Source organism: Spinacia oleracea, chromosome 1, assembly GCF_020520425.1.
Source record: "Spinacia oleracea cultivar Varoflay chromosome 1, BTI_SOV_V1, whole genome shotgun sequence".
Classification (NCBI taxonomy): domain Eukaryota; kingdom Viridiplantae; phylum Streptophyta; class Magnoliopsida; order Caryophyllales; family Amaranthaceae; genus Spinacia; species Spinacia oleracea.
The window spans coordinates 6,549,163-6,571,908 of NC_079487.1; the positions used below are offsets into that span (position 1 = coordinate 6,549,163).

The window sequence follows — 22,746 nt, forward strand, 5'->3', positions numbered from 1 at the left end:
CGTGGAAACACAGCTATAGAGAAAAGTTATTATGTGTGGAGGCCTAAAAAAGACTTGATTAAACATGAAGTTCGGTTTAACCAAGAGACTTTTGCAGTGGATTGTACTTGTCAGTACTTTACTGAAATGGGTTTTTTATGTTCTCATGCGCTTCGTGTTTATCATGTGCATTGTGTCCCAGAGATTCCCAATCTTTATATATTGAAGAGGTGGACAAAAGCGGCTATGTGCAGTCATTTGGTTGAAGATGATGGTGAAAAGTCTAATATAGTTGCGGCTTCTGTTTGGAGGGCACAGGCCCTTAGGAATTTTGTTAAGCTTGTTATGTCTAGTCAAGATTCTCTTCAAGCTAGGGCTGAGGTTGATTCTGCCTTTGGTCTTTTAAAAGAAAAAGTGGAGAGTATTAGGGGTACTATTGATTTTTCTGATCCTAAAGAGGGTGAAGATATCTTTGTGTCGTTAGTAAAAAACCCACAGAATTTAAGGAAAAAAGGTGAGAGGAATGACAGATTGAAGGGTACAGTTGAGAAAATCTACAATAAAGCTAAAGGGAATTGGAGGAGGAGGAAAGCAAAATTTACAGATGCAACAAGGTTTAAGGCTCAATTTGCAGTCATGGTAAATATTTATTAATATTGAACATATATGTTTTATAAACTGATCATTTGCTTATAACTAATTGAACATTTTTGTTTTTTTTTTTTGCTTGGTTTTTGCAGGAGTTGGATGAAGTTGGTGCTCCTGTGATTTTTTCTAATTCTCTTAATGACTCATCTGATCTAGTTGTACTAGATCCATCACTATTTCAGGTTTTTTTTCTTGCGAAGTTTGAACATTTAGTTATAAATATAGTAACATTTACTTGATAAATGATCACTATATTATTTCAGGTTGATGCTTCTTTTCCGAAGCCACCTCCAAAATATTTTAGAAGAGGTGCTGCTGTTGATAAAAATGTAGAATCATCGGACAAGGTAGATATTAATATTTAATTCTTTAAAGTGAATATTTAAATTTCTGTTTTTGAATGTCTTTACATTTTGTGTCAATTTTAGGAAAACAATTCAACAAATGAAACATCAAATGATTCATATGTTCATGGAAGTACTAAAACCGATGCATGTACAAAAGTTAAAGCACCATTGGCTACTAAAGCACCATCGGCTACTAAAGCACCATCGGCTACTAAAGCAACATCGGCTACTAAAGCACCATCGGTTAATAAAGCACCATCGGCTACTAAAGCACCATCGGTTAATAAAGCACCATTGGCTACTAAAGGAACATCAGCCACTAAAGCAAAAAAGGATCAGCAGAGATTTGAGTATAATATCAAGAGTGCATTTGACTTGGGACTTTCACCAACACCGATGCTTACTAAAGTTTCATCTGTTACTAAAGCTCCATCTTGTACTGAAGCTAAAGTTCAAGGACCTATTCATGCTTCAGAAATTATTCAAGTAGTACCTACAGTTCACGGATCTATTCAGGCTGAAAAAATTACTCAAGTTGGATCTAAGGTTCAAGGACCTCAAGTTTCATTGGTTACTAAACCTCCGTTGGGTACTAAAGGATCTCATCAATCTGCTAATGATCAAGCTTATTTGAAATTTAAGTATGATGCTTTCTTAGCTCTTTTTGATGAATCAATGGCTGCTGAAGAAGCCATTAAAAGTCAAGGATTTAGTAACTGTTGATTATTGAGTTGAACATTTAGTTTTAATAGAATGAACATTGAGTTCAAAAATTTTGAACATATAGTTTTAATAGAATGAACATTGAGTTCAAGTAGTACGTGCTCTTTTTCTGTTTGATCATTTAGTTTTAATAGAATGAACATTGAGGTCAAACATTTTGAACATCACCTTTTTTCATAATATTTTATGTTTGAATTTTTTTTTTTTTTTTAAGGCATCCTTCTGAAGTTTATGAACATTTTAGTCAAATATATTCAACATTATCTACTTTTGTTCACTTGATTTTGAACAATACGTATTTGTCAATGTGTTTTCTTTAAAGGTTTTGAACAATACGTATTTCAAAGTGAATATTCTATATGAAAATTTTGAGCATTAAGTATTTTAATAATGAACATTTTATTGAAATACAATAATTATCAGTAATTTAATAATTGAACGTTGTATGAATCATATTGATTATTACCTATTTTTACAATGAACATTGTTTAACGATATTAATCATTATATGTAACTTTCATAAATCAAGCAGTTAAAAAACATTTATTTTGTATGCATTATTGATTTGGAGTATTTGTTTGTGCATTGGATTTTCTACAGCAAAGGAAACTGAATATTAAACATAAAAGAAATGAACACCAAGTTATATGTTTTTGAACAAACCACCAAAATACCAAAATATTGTCTTTACATTGTACTAAAAATCTATCTATTGTTTGTTAACCTTGAAATACTATCTGCTTAATTTTTCATTAACTCCTCCATGCTTCATTTATGTTTGACTCATGCATTTCATTTTGCTTTGAAAGCATTAGGAGACCACAGAAAGTGACACGAAGCTTCCTTATTTGATTTGTCTGTATATCAAAAATAAAAATAAAAAAATAAAAAATGTTTTATAAAATCCAAATATTAAATTATAAATTTGAGGAATATAAAAGAAATTCAACAGGCAGAACAATAAAACAGAAAAGACCAAAACAATAAAAATAAATGAACAAAATACAAAAGAAGAATGAACAAAATACAAAAGAAGAATGAACAAAATTCAACTTACATCATTTGCCTTCAAGTCACATATCCATTCATGTTCTGGATCACCAGTATAGGTCTCCATGTGCTTCATGACATACACACCGCAGTTTGTATAGTCTTTCATGCTTCTCCATTTCATCTTGACCAAATTCATTTCATACTTTTGCATTGGTTCTACCTCATAACCAAATGTGCCCATATATTTTGCAAAAGCATCCAACTGGAATTTATGTTCATAAATGTAAGATAATTATCTACGATGTTTCAAATATACATTTTATGAATGATTTATTTCTTACCACAACTTCTGGGTGTCCCTCATATTTATCCTCAAATTTTACATTTCTTGGTAGAGGCCTGTTGTCAATTACATCCACAGTTGCATTGTAATGGTTGATGACTAGGAGATAGAAGTGTTTTGCAGCAAGAACAGGGATGAATATCTGAAAAAGAGGTAATTATTTAACTTAAAAACAATGAACAAATTACATACATTAAAATGAACATTAAAGTTTGAAGAATGGGTTAATAGTTATATAGGTTTACTTGTTTAAATTGATGAATGTTTTTGAAATTATAGTTAACCAGTTCTTCGTTAACCCTTATGTTAAAATCCTCAAGCCTTTTTTCGTAGGAGGATCCTGCTGGACACACCTTGTTTGTGCACATAATATGCTGCATTTAAACATAATCAACATTCAATTATAAATATATGTAAAATTAGTTACAATGATAATGAAAATTTCAATTTAATCATTTGTAATTTTTATCTTAATTTTGTAGAACATTAATTATTTCAATAATGAATATTGTATTTCAAAATTTTGAACATTATGTATTGTAATTATGAACATTCTATTTAAATATATTAAACATTACTTGTTTTAATATTGAACATTCTTTTTAAGAAAATTGATCATTTTATATAAACAAAATGAACATTTTAAATAACATCAATTATTATACTTACATATGGAACTGTTGAAAGGAAGAGTTTATCTTTATGGCCCTTTGCATTTAGATACTTTGACCATGAATCAATCACACAGTCAACCACTTCCGCTTCATCAACCAGTGTTTTCATGTCCTCTCTATTGATGTAGTTGTATCCATCAAAATAAAGAACCTCACTACAAACAGGAAGTAAATTAGGAGGAAGTATAAGAATTTAAATTTTAAATTATTTTTACGTGAAATTAAAGAAAATACCTGTTGTCCTGACCACTTAAGACATAATCTGCTAGGCTTTGATGCATTGTGTCCAGATTTTTGAACAAGTCTCGATACTTGACCAAATATGGAGAAGAGAATGCAGCCGGTAGTTTGTGAATCCTTTGAGGTCTTTTTCCTTTGTCACCTTTCTCATTTCTGTATATACAAAAAATTTAACAAAAAATCAACATAATTATAAATTGAACATATAAGATTAATAATATGAACATATAAGATTAAGAGTACCAAAAATTTAACAAAAAATCAACATAATTATAAAATGAACATATAAGATTAAGAGTATGAACATATAAGATTAAGAGTATGAACATATAAAGTAAAAAGAATGAACAAAAGGTACAAAAAGAAAGAACATAACATTCAAAAAGAATGATCCAAAAAAATTTAACAGGTTTGAAAAAGATAGAACAAAAACTAGAAGAGTATGACATATTATTATGACATTTTAAATAACCAAAACATTATTATGTCTTTAAAATAGTTTTCATAATATAACCAAAGTTTCACAAATACTAATTCAGTTTTAATACAGTTAAAATTTACCCTTCTCCTTCATCTTCTTTTTCTCCTTTGTCTTCAAAAATTTCGTCCAATTTCAAATCTGTTTTTGTGCTTGAAATTAATGTTGATATTGAGACTTCATTCAATGGAGTTTTTGGTGAAGGAAGAGAAGATTGTTCTGCACCAACAGATAGTTCAGCTTCCACTGGTTGTTGCACCTGCGACTGTGTAGGAGTATGAGGTTCTGCTGGCTCCTCAACCATTTGTTGTGCAACCGTGTTCTCAAGCACTTGTGGTTCAGCACTTTCATTTGTCTTATTTTTTGCAGGCTGCTCCTCGACCCCATCTGGTGTAACCTTCTTCTCAATCACTTGTGGTGCAGAATCCTCTTCATTTCTCACTTCTGGTGCAGGCTCCTCTTCAATTACATTAGTTACAGGCATCATTTCTGATACATGCAACTCAGGCTCCACTGTAGCTTCATCCGAGCTCACAATCTTCTCTTCTTGTACAACAATCTCCTCCACTGTTGTTTTTGGTTTTTCTGAAGCTGGTTCACTCACTTCTGATTCTGCTTGCATCATTTTCTTAGCTTTTGCAATTTCATTTTCTTTTTTCTCTTCCTCCCTTCTTTGTTTTAGATTCAGCATAGCAGAAGCCAAAGATTCATCTATTTCTTCAAGTGACAAACTTGGCGTAGAGGTGGATGTACCAGCTTTCTCACGTTTCAACTTGTCATCATCTATTATCGGTGATGGTGAAAGTCCCAAGTCGAATGCATTCTTGATATCATACTCATATCTCTGCTTATCCTTTTTTGCTTTGTTTTTCTCCAGCTCAATTGCATCCAACAACTCTGTTTCTTTTTCCAACAGAGCCTTAATGAAGTCATCAGACCACTCATCTTGGCTTAATGATGGTTCTTTTGCCATTTTTGACAAGAACTCTTCCACTTTAGATACCAACTCATTTCCTGGGAAGAATTCTTGCGCCTTCTTCAGTGAATCAGAAAGCTTTGACAAATTGTCACCAACAGCTTGAATTACCGACAAACTCATCCATAAACTCCTGTGTTTTAAAACCCATTGACATATATTAGGGAATAGTAAACTTTTAGGTGTTTCAGTTTGAACATTTAAAAGTAAAAGTATGAACAACTATATATACTGAATGACACTTGTGCACATATACAATATATAAATAAATAGGCTTGAACACTTATTTTTTATCATTTATTGATACAGTTTGAATAAATAACTAAAGAAGTTTGAACATTTTATCTTTATATATTGCACTAATTCTTTATTATGTTATGTTATGATATGTCTTAGAGAGGTATGAACATTATATGCAAAAATAAAGAACATTTAAGCAAAGGGTTATGAGCATTTATTTATATATGTTCTAAAAATATTATTTAACATATTAAAGGAAGGAACATAAAATTAATATTACCCATATTTATATTTGGCAGAAGAATTAAATTTAATCTATTAGAATTTGATTTATTTAGTAATACCTTGCGAGTTTGTTTTTCTTCAATATTGATTTTGGGTAACACCTTCCCCAATCCAAAGCCACTTTCCTCCAATTTATTCCGTTTGTGTCCTATTTCCTTTGTCCAGCAGGACACAAGTGGAATTCGTCTTGGAGGAAAAAAGTTCATTCTTTGAACTCTGTCAAAATAGAAAATCTGACATACAAAGTATAAGTGTTAGAAAATCCCTAAGATTGATCAAGTACATTAAAATCATCAATTTAGAAGGTGTAAATGAAGTTATACCGTCAATAACGGCAATGGTCCTGTGAAAAATGTTGCTTTGTCCTTTTGTTTCAGGTTTTTCTTATACTGTGCAGTAGTTGAGAGCAGTGCCTCCCACACATACTTGCACCAATTCAAGTTCCGGATTTGCTCATGATTCATCATTGAGAACAAAAATTTGAAGTATGCTTGGTTTGACAACGTGCTCTTGATCAACGTGTTGACAGTGACCACCAAGAAGCTTGTAATGAAATTTGCATCCGGTCCAGCCTCAATTTGGTCTTCTCGACTGTAGTACTTTAAAATTTTCTGAACTGATGGGACCTTATTCCCATTAGGATTCCACTTTGAATCTATAAAGATCTTTTTCCAACTGTTTTTTTAAATGAGCAAAATTTAATTAAGATAAACATTCCCAAACAGAAAGAACAACCAATATAAAAAGAAAGAACAAACTCAACAACAACTATGAACAATTATGAACAATTATATGAATCAGGGTTATAGAAAAAGAACAAGCATAGACATATGAACAAAATTTAATTAAGAAAAACAAAATTTAATTAAATATGAACAAAATTTATTTAGGATTCCACTTTTCATGTATTACTGTCTTCTTCCATCTGTTTTTGTTAATGAACAAAATTTAATTAAGGAAAACATTTTGAACATAAGACTAAAAACTTTGAACATAAAGGAAAAAAACTTTGAACATAATGGAGAAAAGGTTTGAACATATTGGAGAAGCTTTAAACATATTAGGGAAATTTTTTGAACATAATTGATAAAAACTTTGAACATAAGAAGGAAAAACTATGAATAATTCTATGAGAAACACAGAAAAAACTTTTTCTCATTATAATTGTAGTAAAACTTTCAAATTCTGAATGTATATTAAGCCATACACAATTGAACAAATAACTTTAAGAAAAAGAACATTTGTAGTACATGCATAATGCAGTTAGATTTTTGAAGTCTATAATATATTGAAAATATAAGTATAGATTTAAGATCATTTACCTTGCCATGAATGCAGAAAACTCTTCACTAGCCTTGTCAGACTTTGCCTCAACTATGTCTACTTCACCGCTAGGAAGGCCATATATCTTTTTCACGTCCTCAAATTCTATCAGGATTTTCTCATTCTTCGGCAGATAAAGATATTGGCTGTTTTCCTCAAAGTTGTTACATAGCCATGTAACAAATTGTTGGGATGAAGTAGGTAGCTGGAAATCTAGCAATGCTCCTAGACCGATATTCCGAACGGCCTCCTTCTTCTGTTCATTCATCATGGAAATGAAAGTGATGAATTTTCCATGTCCTCCTCTAACTCCAGTTTTTTCTTCCTCTTCTTCTGCTACTTTTTCCTTGTAAACAGCAATTGATTTCTTTGGTTTCTTTTTTGCAGGAACTTCTTTGGTAATCATCGCCAAAGGGGAAACCTCCCGTTCCACAATTAAAGCTGATTAACAAAACCAAAAATTAATGCAGGAATAATAAGAATAAAAATAAATTACATAGATTCATTCAAGTATTTTTATTTTACCTTTTTCTATATTTTCTTCCTTCACTTCATATTCTTCATCAGTTATTTTCCTTTTTGTTTTTCTTTCAGCAGGTAGGTTTGCTTTTGCTGCTGTTCTTTTTTATGCTGGAAAAGGAACACATATAAGTAAGTTTTAATAACAATTGTAGAATTTTTAATTTTATGGAGAACAAATAAATTTTAATTTTACCTATTTTTTGTCTTTGTTTTTCAAACTGAACCAACCTATCTTTCACCGGTACGGTTTTCTCTGTTGGAGAAGAACATACAGTTAAGAAGTTTTGATAAACATGTAATACAATGTTTAATATTTTAGTATACTAAATATACCTTTTGGCATCTTGTTTTGTTCTTTTTCTTCTTCTTCTTCCCATTCTTCATCTTCCTCATCTTCCTCATCTTCTTCCTCTTCTTCCTCTTCTTCCTCATTTTGTTCTTCCTCCTCTTCTTGCTCTTCTTCATCATTTCCCTCTAACTCCTCTTCTTCTTGAACCTCTTCTTCTTCTTCCTTTCTTTTTTTCATTTTCCTTTTCCCTTTAACATTGACTTTTGCAAGTTCTGTGAACAGAACAAAATAGTAAAAATGTTTGAACATATTACCCAAAAACTTTGAACGAAATAGTAAAGCTTTGAACATAAGATAATAAACTTGGAACATAATGGAGAAAACTTTGAACTTAATATAGAAAACTTTTGAACATGATGGAGAAAAACTTTGAACATATAACCAAATAGTTTGAATAACTGTGAGATAAAAACAGAAAGAATTTTTATCCAAACAAAAATAACATTTTATGATAACCAAATGAACGTTCCTTGAAAAAACTTTGAACAATGTTAAATGTAATACCTGTTTTCTGTTCTTCTTTCACTTCTTCAATATCATTTTTCTTATTTCTTTTCAATGCACTCCTAAGAGGAAGAATTCTTCCCTTAACAGGTGCTTTTTTTTCAACTCCTGTAAAAAAAATTACAATGTATTTAACATATTAACATTTTATCAATTATCTTAGATTATTTTTTAACAATGTTTTTTTGTAAATATGTTTACCTTTTTGTTTTTTTATTTTTATTATCTCAACATCCAAAGGCTCATCCTCATCTTCTTTCTCAGCCGCTTTCCTTTTCTTTGGAGTATTTGTTACTTTGGAAGTAACTCCAGAAACATCTACATTATTAACAAATACTAAGTACAACTTACATAATAATATATTTTGAATATTTATTGAAATAAGATTGAACAATGTAAATAGTTACATTTGCCTTCAAATTCTTCTTTGCTAACTACTTCAGCACAAACATTTTGTTGCACTTTCACTATTGATCTTGTACTTCTTCTCGGATTGTATGAATCTGATATGTTGTGCAACTTCTTTTGTAGTTCTTCATCCATAGTAATACTTAGAATGGTGTTCTTCTTGGTAGCTGGTGTCTTCTTTCCTCTTTTTGTGCCTTTACCACCAATGGTTTGAGCTTCACTCTCTGAAGCATTTACATTTTCAACCACCATGGCAATTGCTTTTGTGGCATCATCGTCTTCTTTTTTCTTTCTCTCATCTTCTCTTTTCTTTCTCTCAGCTTCTTTCCTTTCCGCTTCCTCTATCAACTCTTTGTTGTTTTTAGCCATAAGCTGGCTCATTTTTTCTTCATATTCTTTCTTTCTTTCCTCTAAATCCTTCTTCATTGCTTCAGCTTTATCTTCTTCTTCCTTCTTCTTATTAGCCTCGATCCTCTTGTTTTCAGCTTCTTTCAGCTCAGCTTCTCTTTGGGCATCACCTGCAGATGCCTTCTCCTCATCCAGTTTTTTCGCTTCTGCATCAGCTGCAGATGCCTTTTCCTCAGCCACTCTTTTGGCTTCTTTCTCAGCTGCATACGCCTTTTTCTGAGCGACTCTTTTGTCTTCTGCATCAGCTGCAGGTGCCATTTTCTCAGCTTCTATTTGTGCTGCAACGGCAGCTGTATCTATCTTTTTGTCAGCTTCTTTGCTGGCCATTGCAGCAGCAGCAGCTGCAGCTACCATTTGTGCAGCCTTTTTTTTGTTGTTCTGCTTTATGCTCTTTGCTAAAAGTTGTTTCAGTAAGTTGTTGCCCCTGATAAACAAAGAACAAAAAAATTCAATAAATTAAAACGACAAATGTGTGATCATATATATGAAAACGTATGAAAAATATCATTTATATATAAAGTTACAAATAAAGAAGAAAGAAAGAGTTTTTCAATAATAAAGAATAAACCATAAAAAATAAAGAACAAACAATTCCAAATGAATGAACAAACAATGAAACCATTATGAACAAATATGCAGAAGAAAATGAATTGTAAAAAAATGCCAAATTCTACATATTTTTTGTAGCAATCTTTCTTTGTACCAAATATTTTGAAGACTCTTCTTGATCTATTTCACTGTTATTTGAATAATATATTTTTAATATACATGCTATTTTATATAAAAATTATGAACGATTCAACTAAATTGAAAATTCATATTAATTTTTACCTTGATGTTTTTTGAACTTCAGGCTGTGATTTTGATGAAGATTTCTTATCTCCTTCACTGTAATTTGAATAGTAAGGTGTAAACGTACAAGTCATTTTATATAAAATTAATAAAAAATTATTTAAAAAGCTAAAAATGGACATTATATTATACTGTGAAATTTGAACCCATGACTAAAAACTTGAACATTAGGGTAAAAACTTTGAACATAAAGGTAATAAACTTTGAACAAAATGGAGAAAAGTTTTAAACATAATAGGTAAATTTGAACATTTGACTAAAAACTTTGAACATAAAGGTTAAAAACTTTGAACAAAATGGAGAAAAGCTTTGAACATATAACCAAATAGTTTGACTGAGATATAAACAGAAAGAAAGGCTTTGAACATATGACTAAAAACTTTGAACATAAAGGTTAAAAAATTTGAACGAACAATGGAGAAAAGCTTTGAACATATAGGAGAAGCTTTAAACATAATAAGTAAATTTTTTGATCATAATTCATAAAAACTTTGAACACAAGGAGGAAATTTTTTGAACATAATTCATAAACGCAGATGAGATAAACTTTCAATGTATGAATGAATATTAAGCCATACACAATTGAACAAATAACTTTAAGAAAAATAACATTTATATTACATGCATAATGTAGTAAAAAAATGGACATTATATTATACCTCAATGGTTTTTGAACTTCTGTCTCAGAAGTTGTACATGCCTTCCCATCTCCTTCACTGTATTTTTTATTAATATGATGTTAATGCACACATTATATTATATAATATTAAAAATAATTCAAATTTAATAAAAAATTGATATTATCTTATACCTTAATACTTTATGAACCTCTGGCTGGGATTTAGTTGGTCTTCGCTTAAATTTGAGTATTAACCTTTGTGGTTGTTCTCTAGATTTTATAAATGTATAACTAATGAGTGTCCAGAGCAAAATTCAGTTTGAAGAAATGAATATTTTATGAAAACAAAATGAACATTTAACATAAAAACAGTTATCATGAGTTTTAATAATAAAAAGGACTGAAGAAATGAACAAAAGTTCAAACATTGAAATTATGAATATAGTAGTTGAAATAATTGAAGATTTCTAAACCAAACTTAGTATATCAGAGTAAACGAACATTTTATTAAAAAGAATTGAATATTTTAGCAAAATAAATTGAACATTTTTCGCAGATGAGTGTAGATTTAAAATTTTACTGTAGAAAAATTGAATATTAGTACAAAGAACATTTCCATTATGAATATAATACTAGAAATAATTCATAGTATATTCCAAAACAAAACTCCGTAACAAAATATATTCCAGAAAAAAAATTGAACATTTTATAAAAAGAAAATGAACTATCAAAATATATTGAATATTTTATAAAAAGAAAATGAATATTTTATCAAAATATATTGAACATTTTGGAGACAGACAGTTACCATGATTTCTGGATTTAGTTTTTGGACATATGAATGAACAAATGTTCAAATTATTTTAATTATATATATAACATTCGAAATAATTCAGTATTCCTAAAGAAAATCTCAGTAGACCAAAAAGGATATCCAGTTTGGAATATATGATCATTTTCCAAAAAGATATTGAATATTCTGCTATAATCAATTGAACATTTTGCATAAGATAGTTATCATGAGTTCTCAAGACTTAATTTATTTTACAGAGGAATGAACAAAACTCAGTGGACCAAAATGAATATCTAGCTTAAACAATATGAACATTTTACACATAAATTGAACATCTAACATAAGATTAGAAAAACTCAACAAAAGTTCATCACATTTACATTATTATAATAATATTTAAATTAATTGACATTCCCAATCCAAATTTTAATCATCAATAAGATTATTGTTAAATCTCTATGAATATGAACAATGTATCATTAATTTGTATTTGTATTGTATCAAATGTCAAAAACGGCACATTCGCAAATTAAATAGAAATAGATATTCAAAAACATAAAAATTACTTACTGGAATGTGTCTATTTGCTTTTCAGCTTCAATTTCCTTCTCAATTTCGTATTTTCCAGTTCTGTGATCAAAAAACCAATAGTTAGGGTTTGGTTAAATCATCACGCAACGAAAATGAACATTAAATTAAAAACGATTGAACATTAACATAAAATTGATTGAACAAATGTAAATTAAAATGAATTTATCTACGAAAACTTAAAATAACTTACTCCTTCATGTCTGGTTGCTTTGCATTCCCGATTTTTTGCTCTTCACTAGATCTTCCAGTCCTATAGCCAAAAAATCAGAAGTTAGGGTTTGCTAACATCATAAACCAAAAAATTGACCATTATAATAAAATTATTTGAACATTATAAAGAAAAATACTGAAAATAACTGAATTAAACAAATATTTAAGTAATAAAACAGTTGCATGTTCGAAATCTGAAATTAAATTACATACGTTTCCTTTTTTTCTTTCGGCATCTTCGTTTTTCTGAAATAGAACGAAAATAAGCAAAATTAGATTTCATTTTAGTTCGAAAATAAAATCGAAACATCAGAATCAATTGTAATTACTTACTTTTTGCTTTTCGGTGGATTTTGAAGCTTGTTCATGTCAATTTCGTCACGAACATCCATTTTTCTCTTTTTTTTCAGTAAAAAGAAGTCACAGATTTCTTCTCTTGATATTTTGTGGAAATTCAGCTTTAATAATGAAGATTAGTAGCGGTTTGAAGAGAGAGAAAGTTGATTGAGGTGGTTGCAGGAAGTTTAATGGCGGTTTTAAGAGAGAGAAAACAACGAAGTAGAAGAGTGGGCAGAGGAGAGAGAAAATTTTTTGCGTGCTGAGAATTTGAAAGGTTTTCGAAATGATTTTCCTCTTTTTTTTTTGTATTTATAGGCGATTCTTGCGCGAAATTTATTCCCATCACGTGCCACAATATTTGCTTACCCGCGCGTGGGTTCCACGCGCCTAACAATGGCAGGGGGTACAGCCAAGTTGGTTGTACCTGGGTATTTTACCCAAACGACGCTGCGCGTCGTTTTGGGCAGGGGGTACAGCCATCTTGGCTGTACCTGGGTATAGCAATTAGGGATATTACCCTGCATATATCTAATTTTGGTATTTATTAATTTGAAGCACTTAGTTCCATTAGAAAATAAATTAGACGAATTGTGAGATGATCTAATTGAAAAATCACTTGGCATGATAAATGACGTAATGCACATGTGTAGTTGATGAATTTAATTAATCTTTTCACTTTAATGGACTACATGCATTTTGGTCAAATATTGAGCTGAGAAGAATGTCGAATTTTAATTATTCAAAGTAGCAATCGGGACATTGTCCGGGCCACACACTAGTTTAAAGACTATAACGTGTATAAGTGATTACTCTAACAAGCTAATAAGTGCTGATTTGATGATGAACATAACCAATTCAAATTTTTTTAAAAAAGCTTCACAAAGCCATATATAACAAGACTATAAGATTATCCGCCGGATTAGATGATGCCATATCTTATCATGCTTTTAAAAAACCATGTGACCCGAGTTCAACCCAACACTTCGTGTTGGTGTCGGGCCGTTCTTTTTATCAACCCGACCAAATGCCCATCTTTAGTACTCCCTCCATTCCTAAATGATCTTCCTATTTGATGTTTGGGGTAGAAAATAAGAAAATGGAATCTTGTAATGATTGGGGGTAAGAGTAATGATTGAGTGTAAGAGAAAATAATAAATAAATAAAGGAGAGAAAAGATATTTTTATTAAAGTAATAAAAAATCATAAAAGTGGGGTTGGGTGGATGAATGGGGAAATGTGAATGAATTAAATAAGGGATGGTGGAGAAATTTATGCTAAAATGTCATGTCCAAAAATAGGAACAAGAAAATCAAATAGAAACGACATTTATAGAAACAGGAAGATAAAAAAAAAAATGGAAGGAGTAATCACTATTAGTAGTCTAGAACCATACTAGTATTCCTATTTTTACTCCTACCAAAAGGGTTGGGCTATTCGGACCTATTCTATAGAAAGCAACCAAATGTAATTTTACTAATTCCATCACCACTAATTTCCACCAATTACTATCGATTTTCGCATCACCAACCCCTCAAAATATACACGTAGAATTCAAATTAAAAAAAAAAATCGTGACCGTCAAAAGCCTCCCCTTGAAACCCTATTTATACCCCCACCCCTCACTCCATTTTTCCTCGCAACACCCTCTCCTTCTACTCCTCTTTCTTCCTTCTACTTCCCTCTTCAAGGTCGGTTTTCTCACTCCTCAGCAACAATGGCGACTTCATTGTCAGTCGAGAAGACCACCTCTGGCCGGGAGTACAAGGTCAAGGACATGTCCCAGGCTGATTTCGGTAGGCTTGAAATTGAGCTTGCTGAGGTTGAAATGCCTGGACTCATGTCTTGCCGTACTGAATTTGGCCCTTCTCAGCCATTTAAAGGTGCTAAGATCACTGGATCTCTTCACATGACTATTCAAACTGCTGTTCTTATTGAGACTCTTACTGCTCTTGGTGCTGAAGTTCGTTGGTGTTCTTGCAACATCTTCTCTACCCAGGTTTCATTCATTTCTGATCTTACCCTCGATTTCATAATTTCAGATCTTAAATGGGGTTTACCGTTTTTGTTGATTAGATCTTGTGATAATTTTGAATAATGATTTGAGAAATGGGGGGTTTTAAGATCTCAGATCTCGTGATGTTTGTCGGGTTGGTATTTATTGATTATTTATGATGGCTCTGATTATTTAAATGCCGTGGTTTTAATTAATGATAAAATGGATGATTAAATTGTTGTAAATACTCAAATGATTTAATCGAGTTGCTGGGATTTATATGATTTTCATTTTGAAATGTGTAGAGTTAAGATCAATTCGCATATTTCCTGATCTCTGTGTTTTTTTTTCTCCCAGAGATTTGCGTAAAGTTGTTGATTGTTCACTAAAATTTTAAGTTTAAGATTAGTATAATAATTGATTATATCTGTTGGATCTCAGCATTTTGGCGTGTAATTCTGCTAGAAGTTGCACATTTCCAATACTAAGAATCATGTTTTCCAGATTATGAAGTTTATAATTTAAAAATCATGTTTTCCAGATTATGAAGTTTATAATTTAAAATATGAGCATAAGATTCGGATCTTTCCATGATTTTTGGGCTAACAGTTAGACTGATTCAGTGATTCAGATGCGTTATTATTGGATCTATATTCATGATTATAAAACAAAAATGGTGATTAACTAATTGAGTTTTTATAATCACTTAATTATATAGGACCATGCTGCCGCTGCTATTGCTAGGGACAGTGCCGCAGTTTTCGCCTGGAAGGGGGAGACCCTCCAAGAGTACTGGTGGTGCACAGAGAGGGCCCTTGACTGGGGTGCCGCTGGTGGCCCCGACCTTATCGTCGATGACGGTGGTGATGCTACGTTGTTGATCCACGAGGGAGTGAAGGCCGAGTTGGAGTTTGAGAAGAATGGCACCATCCCTGACCCAGCTTCCACTGACAACGTCGAATTCCAGCTTGTATTGGGTCTGATCAAGGAAAGCTTGAAGGTTGACCCCAAGAGGTACCACAAGATGAAGGAAAGATTGGTCGGTGTTTCTGAGGAGACCACCACCGGAGTTAAGAGGCTTTACCAGATGCAATTGAACGGCACCTTGTTGTTCCCTGCCATCAATGTTAACGACTCTGTCACCAAGAGCAAGGTATAATTCTAACTCCCATACATGAATTTTTCGAAAATGGGTACCTTTTTTATTTAAGATGATGAACTTAGACATTAAACTACATGGTTGGCTGGATGCAAATTTGATTTTAAAACATCATATGTTTTTCTTTTGGTGGGTTTACAACTGTTCTCAAGTATTTGCTTCTACAAGTTTGAGTTTGACAACAACTTTCGGTAAAATTCTTGATCTTAAACTTGGCACTTTTAGATGTGAAGTAGTACTTAGAGATTGTTTTTGTTGTTGCTTGGTAAGAGTTTTGGAGGAAGTTGTTGTTATGCTTCTAGTTTAGTGTGACAGTTGACACTCATTAGATTTATATTCTGACCTCATTAGTTTAGTGGAAATTGTTTTTGTTGTTGCTTGGTAAGTCTATGGATATGATTTGGATTTAAGATGATGAACAATGGAACCTTGTGATATTTGAAATGGGTGTGCTTACAACAACTTGTTTGATGTTTGTTAACAGTTCGACAACTTGTACGGATGCCGTCACTCCCTTCCCGATGGTTTGATGAGAGCCACTGATGTCATGATTGCCGGAAAGGTTGGTGTTGTCTGTGGATACGGAGATGTTGGAAAGGGTTGTGCTCTTGCCTTGAAGGCTGCTGGTGCTCGTGTGATCGTGACCGAGATTGATCCCATCTGTGCTCTACAAGCTCTTATGGAGGGTTTCCAAATCTTGCCGTTGTCCGATGTGGTATCTGAAGCTGACATCTTTGTGACCACCACCGGTAACAAGGACATCATCATGGTTGATGACATGAGGAAGATGAAGAACAATGCCATTGTTTGCAACATTGGTCACTTTGACAATGAAATTGACATGGCAGGAATTGAGAACTACCCAGGTATCAAGAGGATCACCATCAAGCCACAAACTGACAGATTCGTCTTCCCCGAGACCAAAACTGGTGTTATCATCTTGGCCGAGGGCCGTTTGATGAACTTGGGTTGTGCTACTGGTCACCCCAGTTTTGTCATGTCCTGCTCATTCACCAACCAAGTTATTGCTCAGCTTGAGTTGTGGAATGAGAAGGATTCAGGTAAATACAAGAAGGAGGTGTACGTGTTGCCAAAGCACCTTGATGAGAAGGTTGCTGCCCTTCATCTTAACAAGCTTGGTGCTAAGCTGACTAAGCTTACAAAGGACCAGGCTGACTACATCAGCGTGCCCGTCGAGGGTCCATACAAGCCAGCTCACTACAGGTATTGAGCAAGGAATTGGAGATTGGCTTATGGGATCTCTTCCCAGAAGGGGCTGTGTTTTTTAGGATGTTAGTTACTTCCGGAAGAAGAAAAAAAAAGCATTCATCAGTTTCTGGTCTCTGAAAGAAAACATTTATGTATAATTTAGCGTTCAAATTAGACAAGAAAAGAATGCTTGGAAGAGTGGTTATAATAGACCAAACTATGTCATTCATTTTGTGTTAGATGGTTGCTGGGTTCGAAACTCAGCGAAAGAAATTGTTTTGTTTACGTTTTCATAAGAACTTAAGAAGTTTGCAGAGACTTTATCGGGCTTGTTTTCACTGCATTGCTATTTGCTACCCCTCAAGTCTTACTTTCAATCTGGGCCCTTCCCTTAGGTATCCAGGAGGCATCTTCTTATAGACTGTTTCCTGCAAATCACCCTGAAGAAGCATTTTTAACATCCATCTGATGTACTATCCATCCTTCAATTGATGCTACGACTATTAGAGATCTAACAATGGTTATCTTACTATCCATCCTTCAATTGATGCTACGACTATTAGAGATCTAACAGTGGTTATCTTAGCTACTAGAGCAAATGTTTGGTCATAATCAATTCGATGTTTTTGATTATTTCCTAAAACTGCAAGTCTGGACTTAGGGTTCCATTTTGCATGATTCTTGGTTCTGTACAAGCATTTACAGCCAATTGTTGTTTTCTCTTTAGGAAGATCAGTGATCTCCCATGTCTTGTTGATTTCAAGAGCATCCAACTCTTCAGTCATAGCATCAACCCATTATGAGTGCTTGATAGCCTCTTTAAACAATTCTGACTGGAGTGATATTTCTAGTACTGAATTCCTGACCACTTACATCAGGAGCGTTATCTTCAGTGTCAACCCATCTGCTATGAGGTGATACAGAGCTTTGTATGTTAGAATCAATAACCAGTTTAGGAGTATTAGGGTTTAAGATCCTATATAGCTTCATAAAATTTCACATCTCTACTTACAAATGTTACGTTGTTAGTGAGATTGTACACTTTATAACCCTTTTGTGTTTGAGGATAGCCAATAAATAAAGACAGTACCTCATATGGACTCTTGTTTTCCGTGAGTGGAATAGGTAGCCTGTTTGTGATATAGACTGCTGGTAGGACACAATAACCCCAAAAACTAAGAGATAGCCCCGCCTGAAATCTGAGTGCTCTACTCATTTTCTGGTAGTTCAAACTGAGCTCTGCAATACTCATGGCATTCAAACTGTAGCATCATTCAACACTTATTTATCAAGTAGTAAAGTCCATTAGTATGCAGCTCAGTTTATCAATTTCTGCCTGATTCAAGATGACCAGGCTTATTGATCACATGCTGTACATGTATTTTGCTAAACATAGCAAGCGAATCAAGTTCTTCTTTCACAGTTGTTGAGCACTTGTCTGTGTGATTCCTCTTGTTGAATGATGCTACATGTCATCTCCACAGAAGGCAGAGGGTTCATCATGAGCCATTTGACGTCTTTGAGGTCCATATGCCTCGAATCTGAAAAAGCTTCTGTTTTTCTTGATGCATATTCAAAGCAGTCACAAATGCATTGATTTGACGCTTGAGTTGGGAATTGAGTGTTGATTATGTAGCAATGTTGGTGACAGATTCTCAAAATATACAGGAAGTCTTACTCTTGTAAGTTCTCCAATAAGGTGAAAGATTGAGTTGAGCTTCAACTGGAATGTTTAAGGTGAAGCTCATGTCGGATATTACCACTTAAGCTTGGACTTCCCTCCATTAAAGTTAGGTTAGTGTTGTAGGTTGTAGACCATTTTCTGTGGTGAAAAAAGCTTATAAAAGCAAGGTGCTACACTATGCTTCTTGCTTATGACTTTGATGTTTTTCTTTGCATTGTTCACTAATATTGTTTGATTTGAATTATGAACGTAGCAAGAAGCCAATTAAGGAAGTTGAACTGTGTAGGGCATGAAAATCAAAACCAAATCTAATATCATCAAAACAAAATAATATTTCTGGAAAATATTCAGCTCACTGTGTTTGCTGTCAAGGGATCACTTACATATTTAGTGTTTAAACCAAATACAATTTCCCATATGCAAATACAACATCCCTATTCATATTAAGTGTTCGGCGGTAGCGTTTGAGGTAGCGGGTATCGTTTTGACCTATTCAAGACGTTACTTGTAAAATTTGTAAGTGTTTGGCATGGTAGCGGTTTAGGTAGCTTTTGTCAAACGTTAAAATTAGTATCGTTTAAGGTAGCGGGTAGTGTTTGACAAACTTATACTCCGTAGTAAAGTTTTAAATAATATTTCAGCTTTTATTTTATTTTACAATATCAACCGCTATCCAGTGCTACCCGCTACTCAAGCGCTACTTTTGCCGAACACTGCCATAGTTATAGTTATAACCGGTGTCTTGCGCGGAGGTGGTTTTTTTAGTGTCACCTAAGATACCTGTTATAACCTATAACTCTGGGCTATATTTTTCTTTTTCATTTTTTTTAATCCTTGCACCCACGTGGCTTCGCCACAGACTCCGTAGATGACTATAGGGATAAGGATGCGTTTATCTAAACCGACCTATAATCAACTAACTAGTGTGTGGCCCGGGCGATGCCCCGGTTGCTACTTTGAATAATTAAAATTCGAGAATCTTTTTCAACTCAATACTTGATCAAAATGCATTTAGTCCATAAAAGTGAAAAGATTTATTGAGTTTATCAATTACACATGTACGTTACGTCATTTATCTTGCCAAATAATTTTTCAGTTAGATCATCTTATAATTTGTTTAATTTATTTTCTAATGGAACTACGTGATTCAAATTAATAAGATATATGCATGGCATTTCTGTAGTTGATGCTTATGAGACATATGATATATATATCATGTTTAATTCATTGTTCTCCTAATATTTTAATTGCTATTTTTTATTCCAATATATTCCATAAAAATTAAAAGGTAACATAAGATTTAGTTGTTTTTGACTTCATGTTAACATGCGTTTATAAATTAATCTGCATGGATAAACAACAATTAGTGGTTGGTTAAAATGGTAGTGAGAGTTATTCTCCAAACGTGAGGTCTTGTGTTCAAACCTTATTGTATTGATTTTTGGTTGTCAATAATACTATAAATAAAAATATAGTGATATATTAAAATTTCAATCAATTATAAACAAAATTAGTTAAACATGCAATGCCAAACATTAAAATAAAAAAATATGATCCAATGAGTTCGGGATTGAACCCGACGTGAATCGAACACGCAACCTTCTGATCTGGAGTCAGACGCGCTACCATTGCGCCACGGATCCTCATTTGTTAACTCCTTTGTCCAAAACTAATTAACACCAATATAGAAAGTGGATATTACAATATAATCTTAAATCCAAAACAAACCAATAAAAAGATGCCAAGTCAGCTAATAAAATCAAAATTTCCACCCACAAAAAGTTCTGATTGGTCTGTCAGTTCTGTGGACAACATCACTTGATCATTCTTTTACATGATCATATAACAAAAATACACCATATAGTTTCTGAAATCCAAAAAAATAAATCCGTAAAAAAATGGCAGCAGCAACAGCATCTTTGAGCAGCACTTTACTAGCACCCTGCAGCTCAAAGCAGCCGCAGCCGCAACAGCAACATCAGCATCAGCAGCTCAAATGCAAGTCCTTTTCCGGCCTCCGCCCACTGAAGCTAAACATCAGCAGCAACAACAGCAGCAGCAGTCTATCGATGTCTTCTGCAAGAAGATCAATGACTTGCCGTGCAGAGTTGAGCCCATCATTGGTGATAAGTCTGAGTACAGGGCTATCCCTTTTCTTAGGAAGGTTTGTGTTCTTCAATTTCCAGAGGGAGAATATGGCCAAACAGGTGCCTGAACAAAATGGTATGTCTCATTTTGAGGCGGGCGATACTCGTGCTAAGGAGTATGTGAGCCTTCTTAAGTCTAATGATCCTGTTGGGTTTAACATTGTTGATGTTCTTGCTTGGGGTTCTATTGGTCATATTGTTGCTTATTATATCTTGGCTACTGCTAGCAATGGTTATGACCCTAGCTTCTTTTAAATTATCATATTTCGGATTTTAGTTTCTTTTTTAATTGTTATATTATTATTATTATTATTATTATTATGTTGAGTTGTTGTGTAATTAACAGATTCTGCTCAAATATTATTGCATTCACTTCTGTATTACTTGCTTTTAATGCTACTTGCCTACATGTAAGCCTTAGCGCGATGATCTCTGTTATGTTCTCCCTCCGTCCCTTAAAAGATTGCTATATGTAAGCCTATCAAATCAGGTTTGAGTTTGGGGGATCGGGTTGGCTCCATTCTCTTCACCTTATTCTTATTGCTTATTAGACCAGACCAAATCGGACCTGACCAGACTAGAAAAGAAAAAAACACACTCACATATATAGTCACAAGAAACAAGCAGACCAAGCCAATACATAGACTAGATAAATCTGACCAGAACAAACTAGGTGAAGAGAACAAGACCATAGTTGTTTATCATTATAAAATGAACGATACTGAAATTTTCGAGTTAGGTTTGATTCCAATTATGTAAGATCGAGTCTAGTTTAAACAGTACAAATTCCGCAACGGGTTATTTTAATGAGAAATTTGAGTTGTTGATCCAGAATCCGACAACCAGACGTGTAACTTGTAGGAGGCTAGTGGTATGCCGTAATAAGATGCACAAAGTTAACTGACATATTAAGCATATAAAAACTATGTACGTACATCTTTTGAGGTGGGATCATTACGTTATAGTATTAGTATATGATTAATCTAATTAAATCTTGTTTAAGGAATGGAAATCTAGGTGCCCAGAAAAAGGCGAAAGAATTGCCAGATCTTGTTGGAAATAATGCAAAGAAAGAGTATTACCATATTGTGAAAATGTCCCACATTGGTAGAAATGAAAAGGAGGCTTTTCAAGTGGAGTATTTAAAGAAAATGACTTTGTCCCACATGGAAAGAAAACAAGCTTTTCCCTTTGTTTAAATATAGGGAAGTAATGTTTATACTTTGAAGTACTTCCCCAAGTGTTGTGGGCTAGAAGGGGGAATCCCCACGCGCGGCGCCGCCGCCCGTCCGGCCGGTTCGTGTTCGTGGCACGTGCGCGGTGTGGTGGGGCCTCCTTTATGGGCCAAGTCGTAGCTGACGGTCCAGTCTTTATGAGGCCGGTCAGTTACGTAGCTCACTCCACAATCGTAACGGTCCATGTTTCCCCAAGTGTTGTGGGCTAGAAGGGGGAATCCCCACGCGCGGCGCCGCCGCCCGTCCGGCCGGTTCGTGTTCGTGGCACGTGCGCGGTGTGGTGGGGCCTCCTTTATGGGCCAAGTCGTAGCTGACGGTCCAGTCTTTATGAGGCCGGTCAGTTACGTAGCTCACTCCACAATCGTAACGGTCCATGTTTCCCCAAGTGTTGTGGGCTAGAAGGGGGAATCCCCACGCGCGGCACCGCCCCCCGTCCGGCCGGTTCGTGTTCGTGGCACGTGCGCGGTGTGGTGGG

General features: G+C 33.7%; 3 protein-coding genes and 1 non-coding gene across 4 annotated transcripts; 2 read left to right on the forward strand and 2 right to left on the reverse strand.

The window, feature by feature from the left end:
* Positions 1–7,244: 7,244 nt before the first annotated feature.
* On the reverse strand, positions 7,245–13,330 carry LOC130462645 (uncharacterized). Its single transcript, XM_056831367.1, has 13 exons — positions 12,839–13,330; positions 12,719–12,751; positions 12,486–12,545; positions 12,275–12,334; positions 10,952–11,008; positions 10,272–10,328; positions 9,032–9,864; positions 8,826–8,942; positions 8,625–8,732; positions 8,105–8,332; positions 8,000–8,024; positions 7,775–7,869; positions 7,245–7,690 (listed from the first exon to the last, which is right to left on the reverse strand). The coding sequence occupies exons 1-13, from the start codon at positions 12,895–12,897 to the stop codon at positions 7,245–7,247; spliced, it is 2,178 nt and encodes a 725-aa protein (XP_056687345.1). The 5' UTR covers positions 12,898–13,330.
* A 1,144-nt stretch (positions 13,331–14,474) lies between these two features.
* LOC110775995 (adenosylhomocysteinase) lies at positions 14,475–17,528 on the forward strand. Its single transcript, XM_021980581.2, has 3 exons — positions 14,475–14,840; positions 15,556–15,990; positions 16,481–17,528. Exons 1-3 carry the CDS (start codon positions 14,559–14,561, stop codon positions 17,225–17,227), a joined length of 1,464 nt encoding a protein of 487 aa, XP_021836273.1. The 5' UTR covers positions 14,475–14,558; the 3' UTR covers positions 17,228–17,528.
* A 2,932-nt stretch (positions 17,529–20,460) lies between these two features.
* TRNAW-CCA (transfer RNA tryptophan (anticodon CCA)) lies at positions 20,461–20,532 on the reverse strand. The gene has a single exon. It is a non-coding gene; the product is annotated as a tRNA-Trp (tRNA).
* A 111-nt stretch (positions 20,533–20,643) lies between these two features.
* LOC110775996 (photosystem I reaction center subunit V, chloroplastic-like) lies at positions 20,644–21,416 on the forward strand. Its single transcript, NM_001426323.1, has one exon. It carries the CDS (start codon positions 20,788–20,790, stop codon positions 21,289–21,291), a length of 504 nt encoding a protein of 167 aa, NP_001413252.1. The 5' UTR covers positions 20,644–20,787; the 3' UTR covers positions 21,292–21,416.
* Positions 21,417–22,746: the final 1,330 nt, after the last annotated feature.

What these genes read in the sequence shown, in the direction of transcription:
- LOC130462645 (XM_056831367.1), bottom strand. Translation starts at nt 12,897, where the DNA reads ATGGATGTTCGTGACGAAATTGACATGAACAAGCTTCAAAATCCACCG. An exon ending in AAGCAACCAGACATGAAGGA is followed by an intron (nt 12,335 to 12,485) that starts GTAAGTTATTTT and finishes TTTTGATCACAG; the next exon opens with AACTGGAAAATACGAAATTG. An exon ending in GAAGTTCAAAAAACATCAAG is followed by an intron (nt 9,865 to 10,271) that starts GTAAAAATTAAT and finishes TTTGTTTATCAG; the next exon opens with GGGCAACAACTTACTGAAAC.
- LOC110775996 (NM_001426323.1), top strand. Translation starts at nt 20,788, where the DNA reads ATGGCAGCAGCAACAGCATCTTTGAGCAGCACTTTACTAGCACCCTGC.
- LOC110775995 (XM_021980581.2), top strand. Translation starts at nt 14,559, where the DNA reads ATGGCGACTTCATTGTCAGTCGAGAAGACCACCTCTGGCCGGGAGTAC. An exon ending in GCAACATCTTCTCTACCCAG is followed by an intron (nt 14,841 to 15,555) that starts GTTTCATTCATT and finishes TTAATTATATAG; the next exon opens with GACCATGCTGCCGCTGCTAT. An exon ending in ACTCTGTCACCAAGAGCAAG is followed by an intron (nt 15,991 to 16,480) that starts GTATAATTCTAA and finishes GTTTGTTAACAG; the next exon opens with TTCGACAACTTGTACGGATG.